This window comes from Rhea americana, unplaced genomic scaffold (assembly GCF_003343005.1).
Source record: "Rhea americana isolate MKP2758 unplaced genomic scaffold, rheAme1 scaffold_47, whole genome shotgun sequence".
NCBI classification, from domain to species: Eukaryota; Metazoa; Chordata; class Aves; order Rheiformes; family Rheidae; genus Rhea; species Rhea americana.
This window is the reverse complement of record NW_028186612.1, coordinates 2951234-2972598: the sequence shown is the minus strand read 5'-3', so window position 1 is coordinate 2972598 and position 21365 is coordinate 2951234. Positions and strand designations below refer to the sequence as shown.

Below are 21365 nucleotides of genomic sequence, written 5' to 3'. Positions count from 1 at the left end.
TTTTTTTTTTTGAGACGAGCTCAGTTATGTTTTGGCTTCAGGCCAGTGGTAATTATCAAAGAGTCTCAGATGCTGTCATGCATAGAATACGTTATTTTTATCAGATTCTGGGCTGGAGAAGAATGAGGCAGCATGAAGTCTTCTGCTTAAGTAAATAAGCAAAGTGCCTCACTACATTTCAGTATGCATTAGTCCATTAAAATATTGAAGATTGCATAGCACAACAGTTTTATGCATATTTTAAAGTCATTTCTTCTTCTCTTTTAAAGATACTGAAATGTTTGTGCTTATGATTTTTGTGAAATTCCTTGGTAAACTGAAGTTATAATTTCATCCTAATCATCATTTCATAATCCATAAGGAACAATGGGTTATTCCTTTGATAAAGTTAGTCTTCATGTTGTGTCCTCAAGAGCAATGTACATTTTTTTATGTTTGATTTAAAGTGAAATTTACTTACAGACTGCAGACCTTTGTTTCTTTACATTATTATGTCATTTTTAAACTTTTTTGCGTGTTAAAGAACTGGTTATGCATGGGTGGTCACTGTTGTTAATATATATAAAACACAGTGCTGCTTAATTCTTTCAAAACAACAATTCATTAACTTGAAATAGAAAAAAATACATAGTGATTCCTTTATATCAAACAATTGTTGAAGATCTGAAGATTTTCTAGTCCAAAGGACTATCATACATCCTTCCTGTTTGCTGAGGGCTGCTAAAGATAAGAGTTATGATAAGTTTCTGTGATTTGTGTGTGTATGTTTAGTAAGCCCAAATTAAGCCAGAGCACTTAAGTTCTAAGGGTAAGATTATGCAAAAAATATAGTAAGTAATATTTTCTTTGTAAGTTGTTTTGATAGATCAGATGCCCCAGCTAGCTAGGCAGGAGAGAGAGGCAGAATTGAAACATGGAGGCTTTGGAGAATAATTATCTCAGCATAAATGTTGATTTGAGTTTGTTTTTTTCACGTTAATCTAAAAACTACAGAATACTGTATTCCAGTTCATTGGCAAATATAGTATTGCAAAAAATGTATCAGTTGCATCCCTGTTAAAAAGGTATAGTTGAGACTTTAATCTTACAGGGAGCTGCAGTAAGAAATATATGTGAAATGAAATAACCCAGTCTTTGCTAGGGTTGTGGTACTTTCCAATTCATAGTCATTTTTGGAGCCATATAATAAAAGATGACACTTCATGAAGAAGTATAAAAAACAGTGCATCAGAAAGACTGGAAATCTCTTATGGATGATAATAGTAATCTTTTGCATTCTTATAGGATCTTACTTTTGAGGAATATAAAATACTTAAAAGATACTAATATTGGGATTTTTTTCAGAATGCCAAGTAGTGGTAGATGGAATAACTGTCTTTAGGCACTGAGCTAATTTTCAGCCTTATTCAGTGCACATTAGATCATCAGGCAGAAAGCTAATTTGTGTAACAATGCCTTTAATGCGCACTTACCATAAAGGCCATTTCCTGTTATTCTGTAAAACCAATTAGCTATTTAAAAGATACAAAATTTCATGTCAGTGTAATTTCTTACTCTGTTGTGCAGAATGAACAATGAGAAATGGAAATCATATGAATTATTGTCTTGGTAAATACATTAGCTACYTTGTACTATTACATTATTTTCTAAAAGGGATTTGGACACACCTTTAGTTTAGCTCAGAAATGTTTCTTAGCCTGAGCTCTGCAGCTCCTCCTTAGGTAAAATTTGTTGAGTGACAAACTCAGACCTTTATGTATTTTATATAAAATAATTCTGTTTCTCTCTATGTGTGTTCTTTTGATTTTTGTTTTATATATATTATTGTCATTGTGCATTCCAAGTATAGCAAAGAAGGTATATCTCATCAATACTTTTTTTTTCCAATGTTTTTCCACATCACACTTATTCCATGAATTTGATGTTTTACAACAGACATTCTTGGCATCTCTTAATTACTTAGGTCTTGAACCAAAGGGGGTTCTTGAATCTCCTGGCCAGCAGTTGAATTTATTCAGCCCATGGTAAACACATTTGAATTTACATTGTAATAAGCTTGCGTGCATTGTTTAGAGATAACACTTAATGTGGTGCGTCAGCTGTTTTATGGTATTCCCAAATTGCGGGCACACCTTTGCCCATTTGTAGATTTAAGTTAGCACTGGGAGGAAGGATCACAAGTTCCCTGAAGCTGCTGTTGTAGTGAACAGAAATCCGCACCCTAGCAACTGTGGCTGCAAATAATATTTCTATTGCAAGTGTATCCAATGCGAAGATCCCTATTTGCATTACTGAACTATGTGAACTTTTATTGCTGAGCGATGAATTGCCACCATTCCATAAACAAGTATATACACAAATATCATTTATGAACAGTAAGCATCAGAATTAATAACTATTATACTGATCAAAATAAGTGTAATAAATGAGAAATATTGTACTATGAAAATCTATTGGTATGTATATCAGACCAGGTGGGGAATAGAGAAAGAAGGACTAATCTGATAAAAACACTGAAATTTTTGCTTATTTTGAGAAGCCACAACTATTCCCAATTTATTTCAATGCTTAATTGTCCTTACTGTTAAATATGGGTTCCTTATTTCTGGATCACATTTGACTAGGTTCAACTTCCAGCTTTTGCTTTTGTTTGTTGGATTGAAGAGCTGTTCATTATTAGAGCTCTGATTCTGCTGTAGGTTCATATGACATGATCAAATCAAGTCTCCACTTCTTAATGGCAGCTGCTGTGAAAACTATGACTGTATTTGGTGACTGTTTTATCTAACAACACATTTTACAAAGGTACTCATCTGAAAGACATAACCAAGATGATTTGATTTGGCTTGTCTTTCTTTGGAACACACAAGCTTTTTCCCATAAAGACTTTCTATACACAGAATGAGAACTGTACTTACATTTTTGTTGTATTTGACATAAGTGCCTTGGTAAATAATCATCGAAAAGACTGTATTTGTGTGATCATCTTGGTGTCTTCTGTTGCTGTGATGTGGCTGGCTTGGATGATGGACAGCGGAAGAGCCATTGCACCAAAAGAACAGYTGTCCATGGCTGTATTCAGTGATAATTCTGTTACAAGTAGAGTCACGGAAATCATGTGGTTCTCATTCTGAAAGTTGGTACTGAGCACTGTTGCTCCAGGGCAGTGCTCAGCTTTGAGGTCGTAAGAGATATCCCTACATCTGCCTACTCCCATGATGTGGGTATCCTAAAGAAACTAAAAGCAGACCATACATCTGCTCCATCTGACATAATTTCCATTCCCTGCTCTCCAGAGGTTGAAATTTTGACTTTAGGAGACTATTTTGATGTTTGTGTTCATACATATTTGCTGTTATACACATAGTGGAGTTTCCCAAGTGTTTTGTGGATTTTTCTGTGTGATATAGTGCATGGTGTTTGCTGATTCTTAGAGAGTATTATGGGCATCACACATTGTCTCAGAGTCAGTGTTCACTAATGAACCGAGAGCAGAATCAGAAGGTGCAAGAAGCTCCATTGTTAGTGGGGGATTTGTCTCCACGAAGATCTTAACCTAAATTAAACTAGACAAAAGATATCTTACATGAAATTCAATAGAGCACTTTACCAATGAATGTCACAATCTATTTATGTATGATATAACGGTGTTTTGCAGGATCCATTTCTTGAAAAAAAAAATGGAATGTCTTTCTCAAGGTGAAGTAATTTGCCTTCTGCTATGAAGCAAAGTTTTTAGCATTAAAGTAATGCTGGTTAATAGGGGTATTATGAAAAATAGGTAGAGGCTGTTGAATAGATCAGGATATACATTTCAGAATTATATTTTTAGATATGTCAAAAGATTATAATGAACATTGTAAGCTGCATTTCCTCTCATAGATCTCCCTTCGCTACTGCAATATTAAATATATTTCTATCTGTGCTATAAAAGTTTATGTCACTCCCTTCCAATGATTTATAGTGACTGGACAACTTACTATTTTATAAGCAAAAATAGAATCTTGAAAACCTTTGCAACCAAAGCACTATTTTTATTAAAATAGAGCTTTCTCTGAGGTGTCTTGGTTTTGCGTTTTGTTCACTTACACAAAAAGATCATAATTCACCAGCTCTCAGTAATGGGTTATCCAGCTCTCTGATCTTCAACTGCTTAGTTGCAATGACTTATTTTTTTAGGTTACATTGCACTGTGTAATTGGCTGTTGTAAAGGGGGATGCAGTGAGAAGGAATAGATTTTCAATTACYGAATCTGAAACCTCTCACATATAATTGTGGGTCCCTAATTAGTTATCTCRTGAGGGAAGGTCGAGAGGAGGAGAAAAATAGTGTTTAAGTTAGGAACTAGAATARGAGGGTATTAATCCTCTAAAGAGAAGAGGTAAGGGAGAGAAAAAAAAACTTGTATAAACCCTTCTTACTCTAAAACAAAGGCAAGGGTTTCCTGTCTGTTACCCTGCTGAGTATAAGATGGTGTGGAGAAACAGATTTCTAGGATTGCCCTGCAGAATATTTTTTGCAGGTAGAAATTGGATGATGAGGAGGTGGAAGAGAATTTGAGGCTCCATGGGTCTAAGGAGAGGTCGTGCATTGTGGATAAACTTTCAGATGCCTTGAGATTTTAATTAGCAAAATTTGCCTGAAAAGTAATTTAAAGTAGAATCTAGTGTTTAGAGTTATGGCAAAATCATGAGATACATTTAATTGTACAAAAATCTGTTTCTCCGGCTCTTGACATCTGTATACTCATGGTCATTAGATTAATGGTACTATACTAATGCTAACCAGAAAAAATATTTTTATTATGCTCTATCAACAAAAAGGAAAAAAGAATGCTACACTTCATAGTTAATGGAAGTGTCAGATTTATGTCAAGTACATGGCGACTAAGTGAACAGATATTTAGTTATTTCCGTGCTGAACGTTATCTTTTTGTTGTTAAACKTCAACTTATTTTTTTCTTCCCATATATTGAGGAATAATGCAGGAAATTGAGAAGAAAACAATGGTCTTTCTCTAAAGCTATTTTTTTCATAACCTCTTGCTTTCCCACTAAGAAACTGCCTTTCTAATGACTGAAACTAAATTCCAAATAGTAACACAAGAAGTTATTATCTAAATGTTATGCTTTTAGCTGCAAATTCTAAGCTTGCTTTTACTAGCTGTAGATTAAAAAAAAAAAAAAAAAAATCTATGCTCTCCTCTCTTCAGCTTTTAGATGTTACAGTCTGTAAAAAAGGCAGGAGTGCAGCCCTTGCCTGAGGTTTGTCTTCGTTACACCTTCATTACTCCTTTTTATAGAATCAGAACGATGAAGAGGAAGCAGCAGAAAATCCACGTTCAGGTAAGGATCTCTTTTGTAGTTAATGATATGAGCAATTGTAACATTATAAATGTAGCTGATTTTGACAGTGGTAGCTTTAGTGCCATTATAGAATGATTATTTACTGATATTTACAAGTCTACTCACTTAATTGCTCTTGAGAACATACTATTGCTTTCTGGAAGAATAATTTATGCTTGAAGTTAAAGTTGCTTCCATCACAAAACACTTAGCTTCTTTAATTCCTTAAAACCATCTTTAGATTTTTCCTTTGGTGATGATATGTATCAAAGTATTTTATGGAAGTTGTTTTTCTGTTTGCATGTGTTAAGGCTGAATGGCTTTTAAGGACAACATGCCGCCTTCCAGCAAAAGCCGTGGTGTGTAACTCTCTTATCATCTGTCAGGAAAGATCCTTAGTCTACCCAATAAAGAATAAAATAATTTTTGGACAATAATGAATGCTGTTGAAATAACTGTAAGAGAATAAGTTTGTAGCAATAATTTATACCTCTTATTATCTTATATATGTTGCTAGCAGGTTTTATACATAACTTCTCTTTTCAAAACCCTATAAAAATTGAAATAGGAGGGAAAATGTGGCTTTTATCTCGCTCAAACAAGGCTTATATGTTATAATAAAAGTTATGACAACATGTAATATGTAATGTATCTTGGGCTCAGATCTTGTATGTGTTAGATAGTATGTCTGACTTTTTTTTTTTTTTTTTTTTTTTTTTTTTTNTTTTGTAAAATACAACCATACATGGTCTAGGAATAATAAGAAATAGAAAATAAGGAAGGAAAACAGTAATATGTGATTGCAATTTCTAACCAAAAGCTTTTAATGAAGGGCAAAGTTCTTGTCAATATTTGATATATTTTGGAAGTTTAGTTGGTTAAAACCTCAGAGTAAAACATGAATCAGGACAGCTTTTGCTTTTATGTTTCTACATATATATTTCTGACTGAACAAACCCCACTCTTTTTAATGTCACTACAATTTCAGCAGAAGTAAAATCATTGAGTAATATTTAAGTGATTATTCTTCAAATGCATTACCCTCTCATTTTTTTTCTTTAATTGCAGCGTGACATCTCCAAATTCTATATATTACTGTCAGAGGAAGAATAACCAAACTCCTCCCTCTTGATCCCTCCTCCAGGCATGCTGATACAAAAGAAAACTTTCTGAGGGGGAGCTAGATAGCTAAAAAGGATGTTCTTTCGAACATAACGGTGAAGGTGAGACAATTAAGATTTTCTGTCTCTTAAAACATAAGAGCAGAAATTAGCTTATGAAATCAATTTCTATTTAGAAGGAGATATTGTATTTTGCTGTTGCTAAATACTTGCATACTGTGAGTAGTCTCCATTACTGAATTTGTTTATTTAAATGTACATATGTTCAAAATACTCAGGAGTATTTATATATGTACATATATGTATAGAATATGTGCACATATACTTATAGATCTTATCAGGTTTTATTTTAGATATAGTTAGAATGTATATGTTTTTAATGTAGAATTGCTGTATTCCTGTAAATATGCAGCTATTCATTAACTTTTTTCTAAAGGTTACTATTTCTCATATTAATTTCTGACTGCTTTTTGTTTTATTTTTTGGTATATGAAGCTTAATGGCTGATATATTGCAGTCTTCAAATTGGCTTTAATGGTATCTAGTCTGAGCTGTAATTGTCTTCAGATAGTAGAATTCAGTTACCTGCACGAACTGGGAATGTTTATCTCTCAGAAGCGTTGGTGAGTGATTTTGTCAGAACATTTTAAGTACTGCATACTATATTCTGTTGCATCCATTTCCAAACTTGGACCTAATATGTGAATAGATTTTCTAATAATATAATGGTATTCTGAGTAGCTTTTTATTTTATATTCGAGTAACTTTTTATTTTACATCTCAAAAAAAAAGGATATTTATTCATACACAAAGTTTTTATGTGGACAGAGRGTGGGAGAGAGTAGGGGAAAAAGTATTATGTGGAAATGACCGTGTGTTTTAGAAATAACAGTACTAAAAGAAATGTGTTGTACTTCCCAGTTTGCTTGTAAAAAGAACTAAAATCAATTAGCTAATTCTGTTGATAAATACTGGTAGTCAGAAAGAAGAAATCAGTGATCATAGAGCAAAACTTTTTTTTCTTTATTGAAATTGAATAGGARACTTTTTCTGCAAGCTATTGTACACAAACAAGAGAGAATTCTTAGCCTATTTTATAAAGTGTTACTGTGAATTGTTTTCTCATTTTTTCTTTTTTGCTTGAAGTTCATATGTTTCAAAAGTATTTTGAGCTGCATATAAAATGGCATTTTTATCTTTTTCAACTTTGTTGTTGTTGTTGTTTTAACTAATGGTCATTTGTTGCGGTATATATGCCTAGTGCTTCCAAATGTAAAGCTAATGGTGGATTTGGAGATGTTTCTACCATTCAGATCAGAGTTTTCAGGCCAGCATTTCCTGTTATGTATTACCAGGAATTGTAATTTACATTGACTAAATGTAAAGTTTGAAATCTGAAACGGATTAGCTTATCTGTTTGTTTATTTAGTAAGTAGTTTATTTTTCTGACATCCAGTTTTGCTCTTGTGTGTTATATGGGAAGGTGAATCTAGATTATTAGAGATGTCTGCTTAACAGAAAGAGAAGTTTTAGTCAGCTATGGAATGATTCAGTGCAAGATTGACATCTTTGTTTAGGTGACTATATGCAGCTGTCTGTGCATGACTTAGGTGTTTAATCTCCCATTACGGTCAGTAGAAATTTAGTTAATACTGTCAATAGAGTGTTAGATCATTCTAAAGCAGCTGACTCGCTTTGATCATCTGGAATAGCTTTACAGCTTTGAAAGCCTGTATTTACCACCAGATACCACTGACTATAGTGAGAATTAAAATGCCTTGCTCACATGTAGAACCTCAATGTAGGTATCTTTATCTACTGACTGAATCTAAGGATGTAATATCCTTTTGTTTCTGCACATCTGGCCCATGTTGTAATATGAATTTGTACTTTATTAAGGTACTGAAAACGCTACTGATTTTGCTCATAGAGCCAGAAGGGCAGTTTTGTTATGTGAACCAAAATGGTACGTGATGCATGCAYCTGAATTTGGTTAAATACTCTTTGATGAACTATTTGAAATATTTGGGTTTGGGTGTTGTGTTCATATGCTTGTCTGAACTATGTGGAAGATTTACTAAAATTTGACTTTTACATTTTTTCCCTCAAAATGAGGTTGGAAAAATATGTAGAGTGATCAAAACAAGCTTTTGGAAATCATGAGATTGAGCAGTGAAAAATTAACAGGCCTCTGGCTAGAACACAAATTTTAATAATTCCTGGACATTGGTAGTGGCTCTCAGGGTAAGTATTGTGATATGTTTACTCATTTTTTATTTTATCATTTTAAGATGCTTCTTGACCAATGTTTAAGCACATTATTATTTGATTTTGTGCTTTCTAACAAAATTCTGCCACAGGGAGGCATTTTATTCTGTGTTCCTTGTGAAATAATTTACTAAATACATATTAAAAACAAGCTAAATGTGTAGTTCCAGTTTACCCTTTATTTCTTCAAATCCCGATGCTCACAGGGGAGATCGAATGAGTGAAGAGAAATGATTTGAGATTCAGAACTAAATCACACATAATAGAACTAAATTGAAATGCAAAATAAGGGCATTTTTCTATTTATATGGCTACCACTTTTCCCATTGTTTTCTTGGGGGATACCTTCCCATCAAAAAACATCCCTTGCTGACTTTGAATGTATTTTGTAGTTCTATTAATTTAAATTCCTCTCTTATAAACTGTTGGATATAATTGGTCAGCAGTTTGATTGCTGCATTACCACATATAAAAGGAACTTTTCATACCTTTAGTGAGCTGAAAGGAGTTCTGAATCTCACACAGATGAAACCAAATTAAGGAGCTGCGTGTAAAGCTTGAACTTGTATTTTGTTTTTTGTTCTAAATGTCTAAATTGGTTGATTTTTATCTCTAGTGATTAGTCATCATCTAAATGAGCATTTTGTAATTTGTATTTGTGAAACATTGTATTAATGGACTCATTTTTTTTGGCAGTATTTTGCTATTATGGATAAAATTGTCCTGCTTTTTTCTTAAGAATTTTTTATAGGTGATTGTACAGTAATTGCTAAGTTCTGTGTTTTCTGTCTGTGGGTCCGTTTTATTTAATGACGTCTTGTGATCTCCTTCTACTACTTTGCAGATCATTTGTTAGGGCAGTTGTGTTAGTATATCTGTAGCTATTGTTTTTGACATAAAATCAAACTCGATGTTTTTACAGAACCCAAAGTACCCTAAACCAGTTAGATGAACCTAAAACCATGTGCTGGCTGTATACGTTGATTTTAGCTCTTCCAAAGATGAGAAAAATAAATAATTTCTGCTTAGAAAGAAATGTGAATTCAGGACAGGTTTTTTAACTTTGATCCTGTAGAAAGTGGTTCTTCAATAACTGAAAGTCCCACGAGTGCATTTGTATCAGTTACTGCTGGATCATTCTCTATAGGACCAGGGGTATCAAAACCTGTCACAGGATTTCCATTTCTTAATTAAAATGGAAATTAGTTATTTATCCCACATTAAGAATTAACAGATCTGCACGTTAACCTGTATTTTTAGTCATCTGTTTCCTAAGGATTTTTTCAAATACAGATCTTCTTAGCTTGCTTTTACCTAACATAATGAACAATCTATAAATGTTTGGTAGTTGATGAAAGGACAAAAAGCGTGTTGTTTCGTGCCAAAGTAAGTGCAGTATTTCAGGTCTTTTGAAGAAATCCTCTCATGTTATCCATGAACATTGTCAAATTATGACTTCTAGACACTGCAGCTGAAGAGGATGTGTATTGTTTACTTGTGATCAAGTCATTTTTGACAGATTCAGTCTTCATTTTTTTTAATTCAGTCCCCAAATCCTTATTTAATACTCAATGTTAGCATTAACTAAAACCATTGGCTTTGTTTCGTTTATTTCACTTAATGCAGTTAAATGCATCTACACTTCATCTAAATTAAAATACATTCTAAAGATGCATCTTAATGCATCTAAAATCTCTGTCTCTTTGTTCTTCCTAAAACCTCTTTGAAGGTAAAATAATCTTAATTATAAAAATTGAAAAAAGAAAGAGAACACCTTGATTTTCAGTTTATCTTTTGAGTTTTCCAAAGGGAATGGTCTATGTTGTTTTGCAAAATAACAAAATAACAATTTTTTTTTTCTTATAAACTTTCAGTTTGTTATCATGGTAAATTCTGATCTCTTAATTGTGGTCTCTGGTCAGATTTGGTCCTGCTTGTAAAGTCCTGAGGTGAAAGTGGAGAAATCATTGCAAAATCACTCTGGCTTCAGTCAGTCACATACTTTTTTTAAAAGAAAAGTATCTATCCATTTAGAGAAGAGACCTGTAATTACAAGGCAGTATTGATTCTCTGTCCTGGTCTGTGCTTGAGCTCACTAAACTGAAGTAGCACAGCTGGACTTAGGGCAATCAAAAATACAGAGGTTTTAAAGACCAGTTGSTGAGTAACAGTGTTTTGCGGATAGGAGTATTTGGATTTGACATTAGTCACAAAGGGAGACTTATTCTGTAATGGGTCAGTCGTCTTCACCTTTTTTTGGATGAAAATCACAGCCATATAAATTCTTATCGTTGCCAAGTACTGTGGATAATCTGAGCCAAAAGTAATTAGTAATATAAGTCACATGCAGGGTTTCAGTGCTTATTATTACATTGCCACTTTACCCCTCTGTCAGTGCTTTCAGCACAAGCAAAAAAACTGAAAATAAATCATTGAAGGTACCCTGACAACTCCACAAATCAGTGCAGTATTTGTGAATATGTGAGAATGTAAAGGTCTTTCATCATACCTACCTTTTGCTAGGCTGGTAAGAAAGGAGCAGAACTCTGTTTTCAGTCACACCCACACCTGTCAACGTGAATAAACATGTCAAAGACTTAATTAAAATCAGGGTAGTTAATAGTAATGCCATTTATTTCCTCTGAGGTGTGGAAAAGAGCAGTTATCAAGCAAATTAAAATAACTGGGACTTCCAGAAACACAAGACCCTCTACTGCAGACCCACAAAGCACTAAGTCACCTGTGAAATTCTAGGAGAGACTCATCTTCCTATTGTCTTGCATTTGTGAAGAGGATAATACGAGACTGACACGGTTGTTGGATTTGCTGTAGTCTTTTTATGGTGTCGTTACATTTTTTGAACTCTGCATAACAGTCCGTGGGTAAGGAGTGCTGATCGGTGGTCAAATAATCTCCTAATGTGAAGTTATTTTGAGGAAATGCAGGTTCCTGGCTTTTCTAAACACACAGGGAAGGGTAAATCTCAGGTAGAATTAAGCATAGCAGCTATCTCAATTCTATCACAGGTGTTATTTTAATTTTTTTAAGAAACCAGGTACTAACTGCCTCTTAGTCAAATCTTGGTGTAAAAGTATGCAGTACTTGTCAGCAAAAGTATCAGTGAATTAGTATCGASGAACACACTAAGCTTCCTAGTTTGATGCATCTTAGCTTTCGAACACTCATGATAAGTCATATCAAGTTAAATGAATTTCAAAGAATCTTCCAGAAATCTGAGGGCGTATTTCAAATCTTTTTCCCTCAATATACATCTAGTTCTTTTTGACCTTACAAATTTATGGGTGTTTATGGTGCAGTTTATTTTTAATTTTAATGAATAAAAAAGCATTCAAATACTTTTTAATCAAACCAGATATGATATAGCCTCAGTTGTGGGCACATTCTCGGTCTCCTACTCAAGAAAGTTGTAAAAAAGTCTGTTGAATAGAGTATTTTTCTGTCATGAGTGTAAATGGCAAAGGGAAAGAGTTAAGAGTGTAGTTTGAAAACAGCAAGAGCCGAGCACACACACGGCAAACTAAACTGTAGAATCTGCTGAGAGCAAAGATTGGAGTTTATTGAATGAATGTGTGTGTCAGAGATATTCCAAACTCTTCTGGACAAGGCCCTGAGCAACCTGACCTAACTTCAAAGTCGACCTTGCTTTGAGCAAGAGGTTGGAGCCTTCAGGATCCCTTATAATTAAACTATTCTGTGATCACATGTAAGAAAGAGGGATGGTAGAAATGGAACTAACTTTTGCTTGCAAAAAGATGGGTAACTAAGCTGCAAGACTGCTAGTACTGTAAGTTGCTACAAACTGAAACAATTAGGTGATTGTCAGGGTTCTGATACAGATCTATCTTCTTAGTGGAAGAAAGAAGGAAAAAAATGTTTGTCCTGCAACCTGGCTTTACAAGAGGAATCCAGAATCAATTGTAGTTAATTTTTGTGAGTGATGTTTTAGATATACCTTTGTCCTAAATAAATGTGGTTCTAGCTGGTTTTACTTCGTTTTTATACAGGGTTCTACAGAAGGCAGAAATAATTTATCTAATAATTATTAGTCTTCATCATGTGTTATTTCTATTATCTTTTAGTTACTGATAACTTTCTCCTGTAAGTTATTTCTAGCACTGGAATTAAATGTATACAAGAAGAAATGGATCCCTTGCTTTGGCTGCCAGAAACTAACAGCTTTCGACGTTTCACTCCTGAGTCCCTGGCAGCAATTGAGAAAAAAATTGCTGAGAGAAAAAACAGGCAAAACAAAGATAAGGAAGAGAGTCAACAAGTTAAAGAAGATAAACTTAATCCCCAGCTGGATCTGAAAACATGCAAAAAACTGCCCTCTCTCTATGGGGATCTTCCTGAGGAGCTCATTGGGGAACCCCTTGAAGATTTTGATCCATACTACAGTGATCACAAGGTTAAAACTTTGAAGAGTGTTCTTTATTTAATTTTCTTTTTAGCTAAAGTCTTAAGAAAAAAATAGCTGTATGCAGAGGATTCTGGTGTTGATTCTTCTGTAGACAGAACATTACTAGCATACGATGAGTTAGGAGTGCTATGAGTATACTTCATATTTTATAGTGAAAAGGTATTTTAAATCCCACGCTACAAGCAGTTTTAATTATGAGTATATGATACACTATTATAGAAAATATATTCTGAGGTGACTGATGTTTTGTTATTTAGAGCAACTCTCTCTCTATGAAGTCTGTGGAGCTGAACTCACTATACTATAAACAGTGCCTGTCAAACAGTAGGTCATGTTGAAATTGCTGGCAAAGTGCCAATACTTTTGCTCAATTACAAATTAGGTCATACGTATTTGAAATATTTCCAATGTTCTATGTAATAAAAAGATACAATTTCCTTAAGAAGTGTAAGTTAATTTTATATTATTTGATAATGTCTCATCAGCTTTACTTATTGTAATGTATTTGTTTGGTGTATATCCCATGCTATTACAGAGTTTTTTTGTGTTGTGTTATCTATGGGATTGTGTAAAATAAATGCTTTAGGAATCCTTTTGAGATAGAATTTCTATTATATGCTCGCTTACTACTGAAGCGGACTTGAGCTGAAGTGTAGAAGGTTCTGTTTTTCTTATGCCAGCAAAAGTTAATGAAATATAATGAAGTTATATTATATAATGAAATATATTGAAGTAATATAATGAAATATAATGAAGTTAATGAAATATCATTTTTTTCATGCTATTAGGGTGATGATCTTGATGAAAAGAAGAGAAACTATGAGTTCTTATTTCCTTCACAGAAAATACAAACTGGCATAGCTGGTGTTTCATTGAATATGTAGTATGATTAGGTCTCAGCCCCAAGTAAGGATGCAAGAAAGCTGTACACAATTAGATATAGTTCTAGGTGAAGATTTTTTAACGTTACTGTTTAATTTGGGGAACATTTTTGTTTCATGAAAATATTTCATATACTATGAATCTTTTGTTTGTAGACTTTCATGGTGCTAAATAAAAGGAGGACTATTTTCCGGTTTACTGCTACGCCTGCTTTGTTTATACTTGGTCCTTTTAATCCAGTGAGAAAAGCAGCAATTAAAATTCTAATCCATTCATATCCTTTTAAAGATTTCCATCATTTACATTTTAAAATACACAGTACTGTTTTCTGCTGTTTTGATCCTCTGTTGCTGCTAAGCTAAAGGTAAGCTATGATACTGAGAGATTTTTTAGAAGGTACATTGAATCTTGTTTTATAACAGCAAGGATATTTACATGCTGTTGCTGTAGGTGAATATGTTAAAATGATCATATTTAAACGGTCAGATTTGCTGATATTGTTACAAAACAGCATTTAGCAGCTCCTGTGTGTTATTTTAGCTTTATGTATTTAGAACTTTTTCTAAATCCCTACAGTGATGAGAAGTGTAAACTTTTTCTTTTTTTTTTTTTTAATTAAAAGGAATCCCTCACAGACTCTTGCGGGGTGTCACCCTCCTTCCTTTTCTTTTTCAAATCAACCTTAAGAATTTCCCTAGCCCAGAAGAGTCCTGTGGAATGTCATCCTCCACTTCCTTTTCACCGTTCATCTAAATGTTTTTGCTTGAGCAGTGACAGCATCATTTCTATTGACTATCACTGTATCCAGAAGGGTGAAGGAACCTTAGGTCTTTATGGCCTGCCCCTTTTATGTTGTTTGTGTGATGGAATTTTGAGACACTTCTGTTTGTTTGACAGGAAGAAAATGACCTGGAGACATCTACAGCTAGAATCTACATTTGGATTTACTGAAGTATGACAGGCTAGACCCAAAGAAGAGCAGCTAGTGTTCCTCTGTTCTTCTAGATGTGTCACCCACATTCTTGCCCTACCCATTTCCTCCTCTTCTCTGAGTGTGATGCGGCATTAGAGCCACTCCTCCTACAGGTGTTGCAGGGAAAAACTTTCTGAACTCATGGCAGTGCATCCTTCTTGTTTGGTTTTCTAGATTTTCTTAAAAACAATGGGATAATTTTTTTCATCATGTTTATTCCATATTTTTGCTTGGAAAAAACATGTATCTAAAGTTTCAAATGCCACTTGACAGCTGAGGGCTCTCAAATTTGCTTGATTCTCAGCTCTTCAATCTAGTATGTCCACTTGAATCTCTCACTAATACCCATCTTCCAAAACTACCTTCACATAAAGATCATTCATTGTTATTTTTTAATCATTAACTCAGCTGAGCAGAAATTTAATCTGACATCAATTTCTTAGGAAAGAGCATGAGGAGTCCTGGGCATATTCAAAACCAGAAAAGTAATTATTTAAATATCTGTGTGTGTGTGTGTGTGTGTAAATCAGCAAGTTTCCTGAACTTGATTGTTTTAAAATAGAGCACGTTTTCTTTAACTTATTATTCAGGTTCTTTATTGGGTTTATTACTTGTACTGTGGTACTCAATTGTGCTTCTATGACTGCATCTAGCCTTCCAATAGGGCTCAACTGGACTGAGTGAGTATCTCAATTGCCATTTATTCACTCTTTCTTCAAGATGGCTAGCGTACTGGACTGAAACATTAAATAATATGATCATCTAATTCTGGGACTTGAAAAAACTCAGAGACCTGTGATTTAGACTCATCAGTCTAAATAAGCAATCCTTTCAGGCTATAAATAAAAAAAAATATGCCATTATTGCTCTGCAAGAATGTTGAAGCTTTTGAAATTTTTTATTGTGCTTTAGAATATAAATGTGATCTTTCAAAACTTTTTATAAGGAAATGTGAGCATCCTCTTACACCCATGATGTTTCTGAAAGCAATATATACCTATCTTGTCCACTTGTACTTTGCACGTTTTCCCTTCATCTCCATTCTGTGAGTAAATAATAGAAAAGGTGGAATGTGCCTGAATTCAATCACATTAATTTTTTTCCATCACTTTCACATATGCTTTCTTCTCAGACATCTTTTTACTGGCATTTATACTGGTGAAATACTGATAAAAGTAGTAGCAAGAGGATTTGTTTGGGATGAATTTACATTTCTTCGAGATCCGTGGAACTGCTTGGATTTCTTGGTCATTATTGTGACGTGAGTAAAACTTAATTGCTCCTGCTCAAGGGAAAACATAAGATAACTCTCTGATACTGCTGAAGTTTTTTAGTGATTGGGATCCCACCTGTTTAAGAATTGCTTTTGGGTCTCTGGACATTTGCATATCAGCTCTCTGAAGAGAGAAAAATAGTGGTAGACTTTAAAACAAGACTTAAATGCAAAGGCTCTCTCTTTGAGTTAGCTTTCATTTGCTAAATTTCTCCCTGTATGCATTATTACAGTTGATAGAGCTGTTGTTTTTTCTCAATTTACTGTATATTTACTTTTTGCTAAGAGGTGCCAGCATGGACAGCCAAAACCAAACATGCCTCTCTGTTGTTGTAGCTACTGCACTATGGGTCAAATGAAATTCATCTGAGAAGGATCCAAAGAGGTTTGCAAGGTGTTGAGTGATGTGGTGATAAATAGCCAGTGAAATTCCAAGAATATAAAATAATACTCAAGGAAAAACAGACATAGCTTTACATACAGAGTTGTGGATTCCAAAATAGATATTAYGTGTTGGAAAAAAGATTTTGCAATTAAAATAGATAATCTTGTGGAAATACCATCTTAGTGTGCAATGATAGTCAGAGAAGCAAATATATAATTAGGACCCTACAGGTAAAAAATAAAGAACAAAGGAGAACGCTCAGTTATTTCACTGTAGAAATCCGGTATGTCTTTTTCTTCAAGACTGTATGTAGTTTTGCTCCTGTAGATACAGAGAAGAGTGACAAAGATGGTTAAATGTRCATCTCCTTGTATTCCACATGATAAGAAACTAAATAAGGAGGACTCTTTCATGAGGAAACAGTACAAGAAAATGGTGAGGGTGTGTGGCACAGAGTCGAAAAGAGAATAAATCCCYACATCCTCCCCTTTAGGACTAGAGCTAAGGCACTAAATAAAGAAATAATAGAAACAAAAAAAAAAGGATGTTGTTTTTCATGCTATGAGAATTTCTATAGGAGAATCCCATTGTGGATTCAAACAGCTTGTTTTCATTCAGGAGGTTTCTGAACAAAAATTGTGGATGAAAATACATTAAGGAATATTTYTAACTCAAAGACCCTACATCATGTTCAGGAAGGCTCTGAGATGTAAATTTGCTGGAAGGAAATAGGAGAAGTAACACTGATTACCTTGATTTTAAACTCTTCTRTAAGCATCTGTTATAGGCCATTCCTGAAGATGGGGTAATAGGCCAGATGGATCATTGCTATGACTCATTTTGGTAACATTTAAGTTTATATGAGCGTAGACTAGCTCTTTCTTTTAAATATCTGGGAGGTAGACAAGAAGTAAGGAAGAAAGTCAGAATTTGCATCCCAAATACAGAAAGAGAATCTTGAAAGYGATATAGCCTTTCTTGCAGCAGCTTATAGATTGACTCAAAACCAAGTCTCAGAGATTTCAAAACAAATCCCTGCCATGTAGCATTTCTGAATATTCTCTGTTTGAAAAAATCCCTAGCTTCTTAGGTTAAAAGGGGCCTCTGGAGATTGTAGTTCAACTCAAAGCAGAGCCAATTTAGCTTAGGTTGCTTAGGACCTTGTCCACTCAGGTTCAGAGTTTCTCCACTGATGGAGAAACAGCCAATAGTCAACAGCCTCTTTGGGCAACCTGTTCCAATATTTATCCACCCTTACTGTGATTTTTCACAGCAGTATCTAATGGCAATGTTTCGTGTTGCAACTTAACTTATATCTGCTACCTCTCATCCCTTCATTGTGAGCTTCCAAGAACAGTCTGGCTTCATCTTCTCTTAATTTTTGCATTAGGCAGCTGAAGACAGCAATGTTTGTCCTGCTCTCACATCCCTTAGCCTTCTCGTCTTCAGATTCAACAAACCCAGCTATGTCAGCCTAACCAGTTTATCATCTCATTGTCTTACTGGYCCCCTTACATCCCTGGCTAGACTTCCTTCAGTATGTCAATGTCTTTGACTTGGGAGGCCAAAGCTGGACACAGTACTCCAGAGTAAATCTCACAAGTGATGAACAGAAGGAAAGAATGACTTTCTTCAATGTACAGGGTGGACTCATGATAATAAAGCCCAATATGTGGTAGCCCTTCTTTGCTGGAAGGGTGCTCAGTGTAATCGTATTCAACTAGTCTATCCTGACTTCCAGATCCTTTTCTGCAAAGTTGTCTCCCATCTTGCCAAGATCTTTGAACACATTTTGAAATCTGCYGTTCTTAAACCCAGGATTTTAATTCTACTATTCATCTTGCTTACTTCTCTCAGAGTCCTAAACTCCACTTTTTCTTGGTCTCAATAACAAAAGCTAGTATCAGCTGTCATGTCTGTGATTGGTTCTTCCTTATTTGCAAGTAACAGGTCCAACAGAGTGCTTCCCCTGTCAGCTTGCCAATCTTCTGTGTCAAAAACTGATTTTACAAAATGCTTTAGAGTTTGGAAGCCTTCAGATGTCTTTTGGTGCTCACACTTTAAGACGTCATTGTGCAATTCAGTTTCAGTACTGTTGTATACTCAGATTCTACTGCATATATACATATGTATGTGAACAAAATATTCTTATGGGTAATCTGTAATCCACTAAGGAATTTACACTGAAAAAATAAACACATTGTTAATCATCAGTAAGTCTCAAATTAACAACAGCAATATAAACTACTTCATTTTGCCTTCTCACTTCCCTACGCATACTTCTAATTCATTTGTTTTCAAGCCAGGTATAAATGCTTTGCAATACAATATCTGCCTCAAGGTTTTTGGATCTTGTCATGCTACAAATAAAAGTATTTGGAAGTTAATTCAACAACACAGTTTTTACTTTGTACTTTATGATTATTTAATCCTACAAGCTAGACAAAGCTATAATGATGTAATATATTGCTGATGAAAGTTACTCTTTGAATAGAAAGTTGCCTAAATGACCTCAAGAGGTCCCTTCCAACCAATATCTTTTTATGATTCTGTTATTGAGACTTTTTATTTTAAGGAATTAATTTGGTTACTATTTATGATCTTATTATAAAAGAATTCACAATTAATTTCCATTCTCACATGAAGGAAGTCTTATAAAAGTAGGAGTAACCAATTAGAGGTAAGATTTTGTATAGAATATGCAACTCTTAAAATCTTCATTTTCTGGGCATTTCTATTAGTTGAAACAGATTGATACTGTTTTCTGTATTCAAGTTCTAAACTGACTGTTAAATAAAAGTTAAAAAGAGCACTATGCAGTCCAGAATTAACGTATTGTAAATGAATTTTGCTCAACTCTGTACCCCTAAACTATATATTCTATAGTTTTGTAAGATATTTTTGATATATACTTTTATGTAGTGTTCTGAATCTGATCAGTTCGAGGTTGAAAGGACCTGATAGTGACATTGGAAATTTTATATCAAGATGAGGTTTTGATGGATAAATGCTTTAAAACATTAAGCATCCACATCCACACGAAGTAAAACTTCTTGTTTCTTTTCAGAAGCACTATTCAAAGCTCCCAGTATTTTATTATCAATTCCTAGAAATGGACTTAGATTTTTAACTTTAGATATCTACATTTGGATGAATGTTTGACCTGTTTCTTTTCTGTTAACTAGTCTACTACCATATCCTCTATAGGCATATGCTCTAAGAAGTTTGATCTTTGTCATTCAGTTATGTGGTGGTTTAATTTTATAGGTATATTAGTATCTGTACACCACTGGGAAATATTTCAGCTCTTCGGACTTTCAGAGTACTGAGGACTTTGAAAGCTATTTCAGTAATACCAGGTAAGGAGAAACATGCCGTACTAATTTTCTCTCAGTTTCAGCAGTATGCTCTCTCTCCTATTCTTGTGTTTAAGTGTCTTGTCATTTTTTGTGACTGTAACAGAATCCCAAGTTACGACCCTAATTTGAGGTCCATAGTTTCAGCAACATCCTAACACAATCTTTTTTACCATCCTTCATCAAAATTATTTTGACGTAAGCACAATTTTGTATTCTTGTTGCTTTTTCTATCCCACTACAAGTAACCAGTGTTACTTACACCAGCAAACTTGTCTTTTTTTCTCTGTCTTTCTTGAGCAGTGTACACTATCCAATACCTTGTATTAGCATCATGGTTGATATTCTAACACATTTTTGGTTTCACATTGTTGGCTTAAGATTCTATGGTTTATTTCTCGAATCCTGGTTTCTCAATATTTCAGAACTTTGTTCATTTATTGATCGCAGCCATAACTGCATTAAGCATGATTCTTTCATCCATGCTGTTTCACATATTTAAGTGTCTGGGTATGATATCCAGATTTTTGGTATTTTTGTAAGCCATGCCGTTAATTTAGATACCAAAGTATGGAGAATTAGAATTTAACTTTAGAAACTCATTTGAAAATCTAAAATAAAAGACTGCATATCCCATAGGCATAATATAGTATTAACTGTCTGTGTCCCTTTCATGTCACTACAAATACATTTTTGATTTTACTTTGGTGTAGGAGTGCTTAATTTTTAATATCAAAATCATCTGTTATCTTTCCATATATACCATGGAAAACAGAGATTAATTCTGTTTTTCTCCTTATGAAAACAGATATTTAGGCAGTAAAATTCCTACAACCAGTAAAAGCAATGTTTTCTTCCTGAATGGTAAAATAAAAGATAATAAACAAATATTAATATTTTGTTTTTACAAACTCTCACTGCACTCTTTCATTAGTTTTACTGGCAGTGAGACTGTTCTACATTGATTTAATGTAACTTATCCATATAGAGTTGTATTTAAAGGTGAGACTGCTATGCTTTCAGAATTTCAAAAATTCACTGATCTGCTAGCTTCTTCTTCCAGTTGCCTGGATGGAGAAAATGGAAAAAAAAATGAATCAAAAACATAATGGATGCACTAAATCACAAACGTCTTTGTATAGTAAACGGTATTTTGCCAATGTCTGTAGCAAATGATAAAGAGGTTTTTGGACTGCATAGGTAGCCCTTATTTTCAATGTACACACTGAATTCCTAAAAAGAATCTGTTAGAAGAATTCTGGATATCACTACCTATGTTGTAGGTCAAATTCAGTTTTTCTGCCTGAATGTTGGTCTTCAG

At 34.1% G+C, this 21365-nt stretch overlaps 1 protein-coding gene across 1 annotated transcript in view; it reads left to right on the top strand.

The window, feature by feature from the left end:
- Nucleotides 1-8308: 8308 nt before the first annotated feature.
- LOC146589297 (sodium channel protein type 5 subunit alpha-like) overlaps nt 8309-21365 on the top strand; it is a 46443-nt gene continuing 33386 nt past the window's right edge. Inside the window, exons 1-7 of the mRNA XM_085316420.1 lie at nt 8309-8432; nt 8582-8710; nt 12859-13163; nt 14213-14333; nt 15620-15710; nt 16163-16291; nt 19956-20047. Of these exons, the coding sequence (XP_085172546.1) occupies nt 12897-13163; nt 14213-14333; nt 15620-15710; nt 16163-16291; nt 19956-20047 (700 nt within the window). The 5' untranslated portion in view covers nt 8309-8432; nt 8582-8710; nt 12859-12896. The remainder of the gene's footprint in view (nt 8433-8581; nt 8711-12858; nt 13164-14212; nt 14334-15619; nt 15711-16162; nt 16292-19955; nt 20048-21365) is intronic.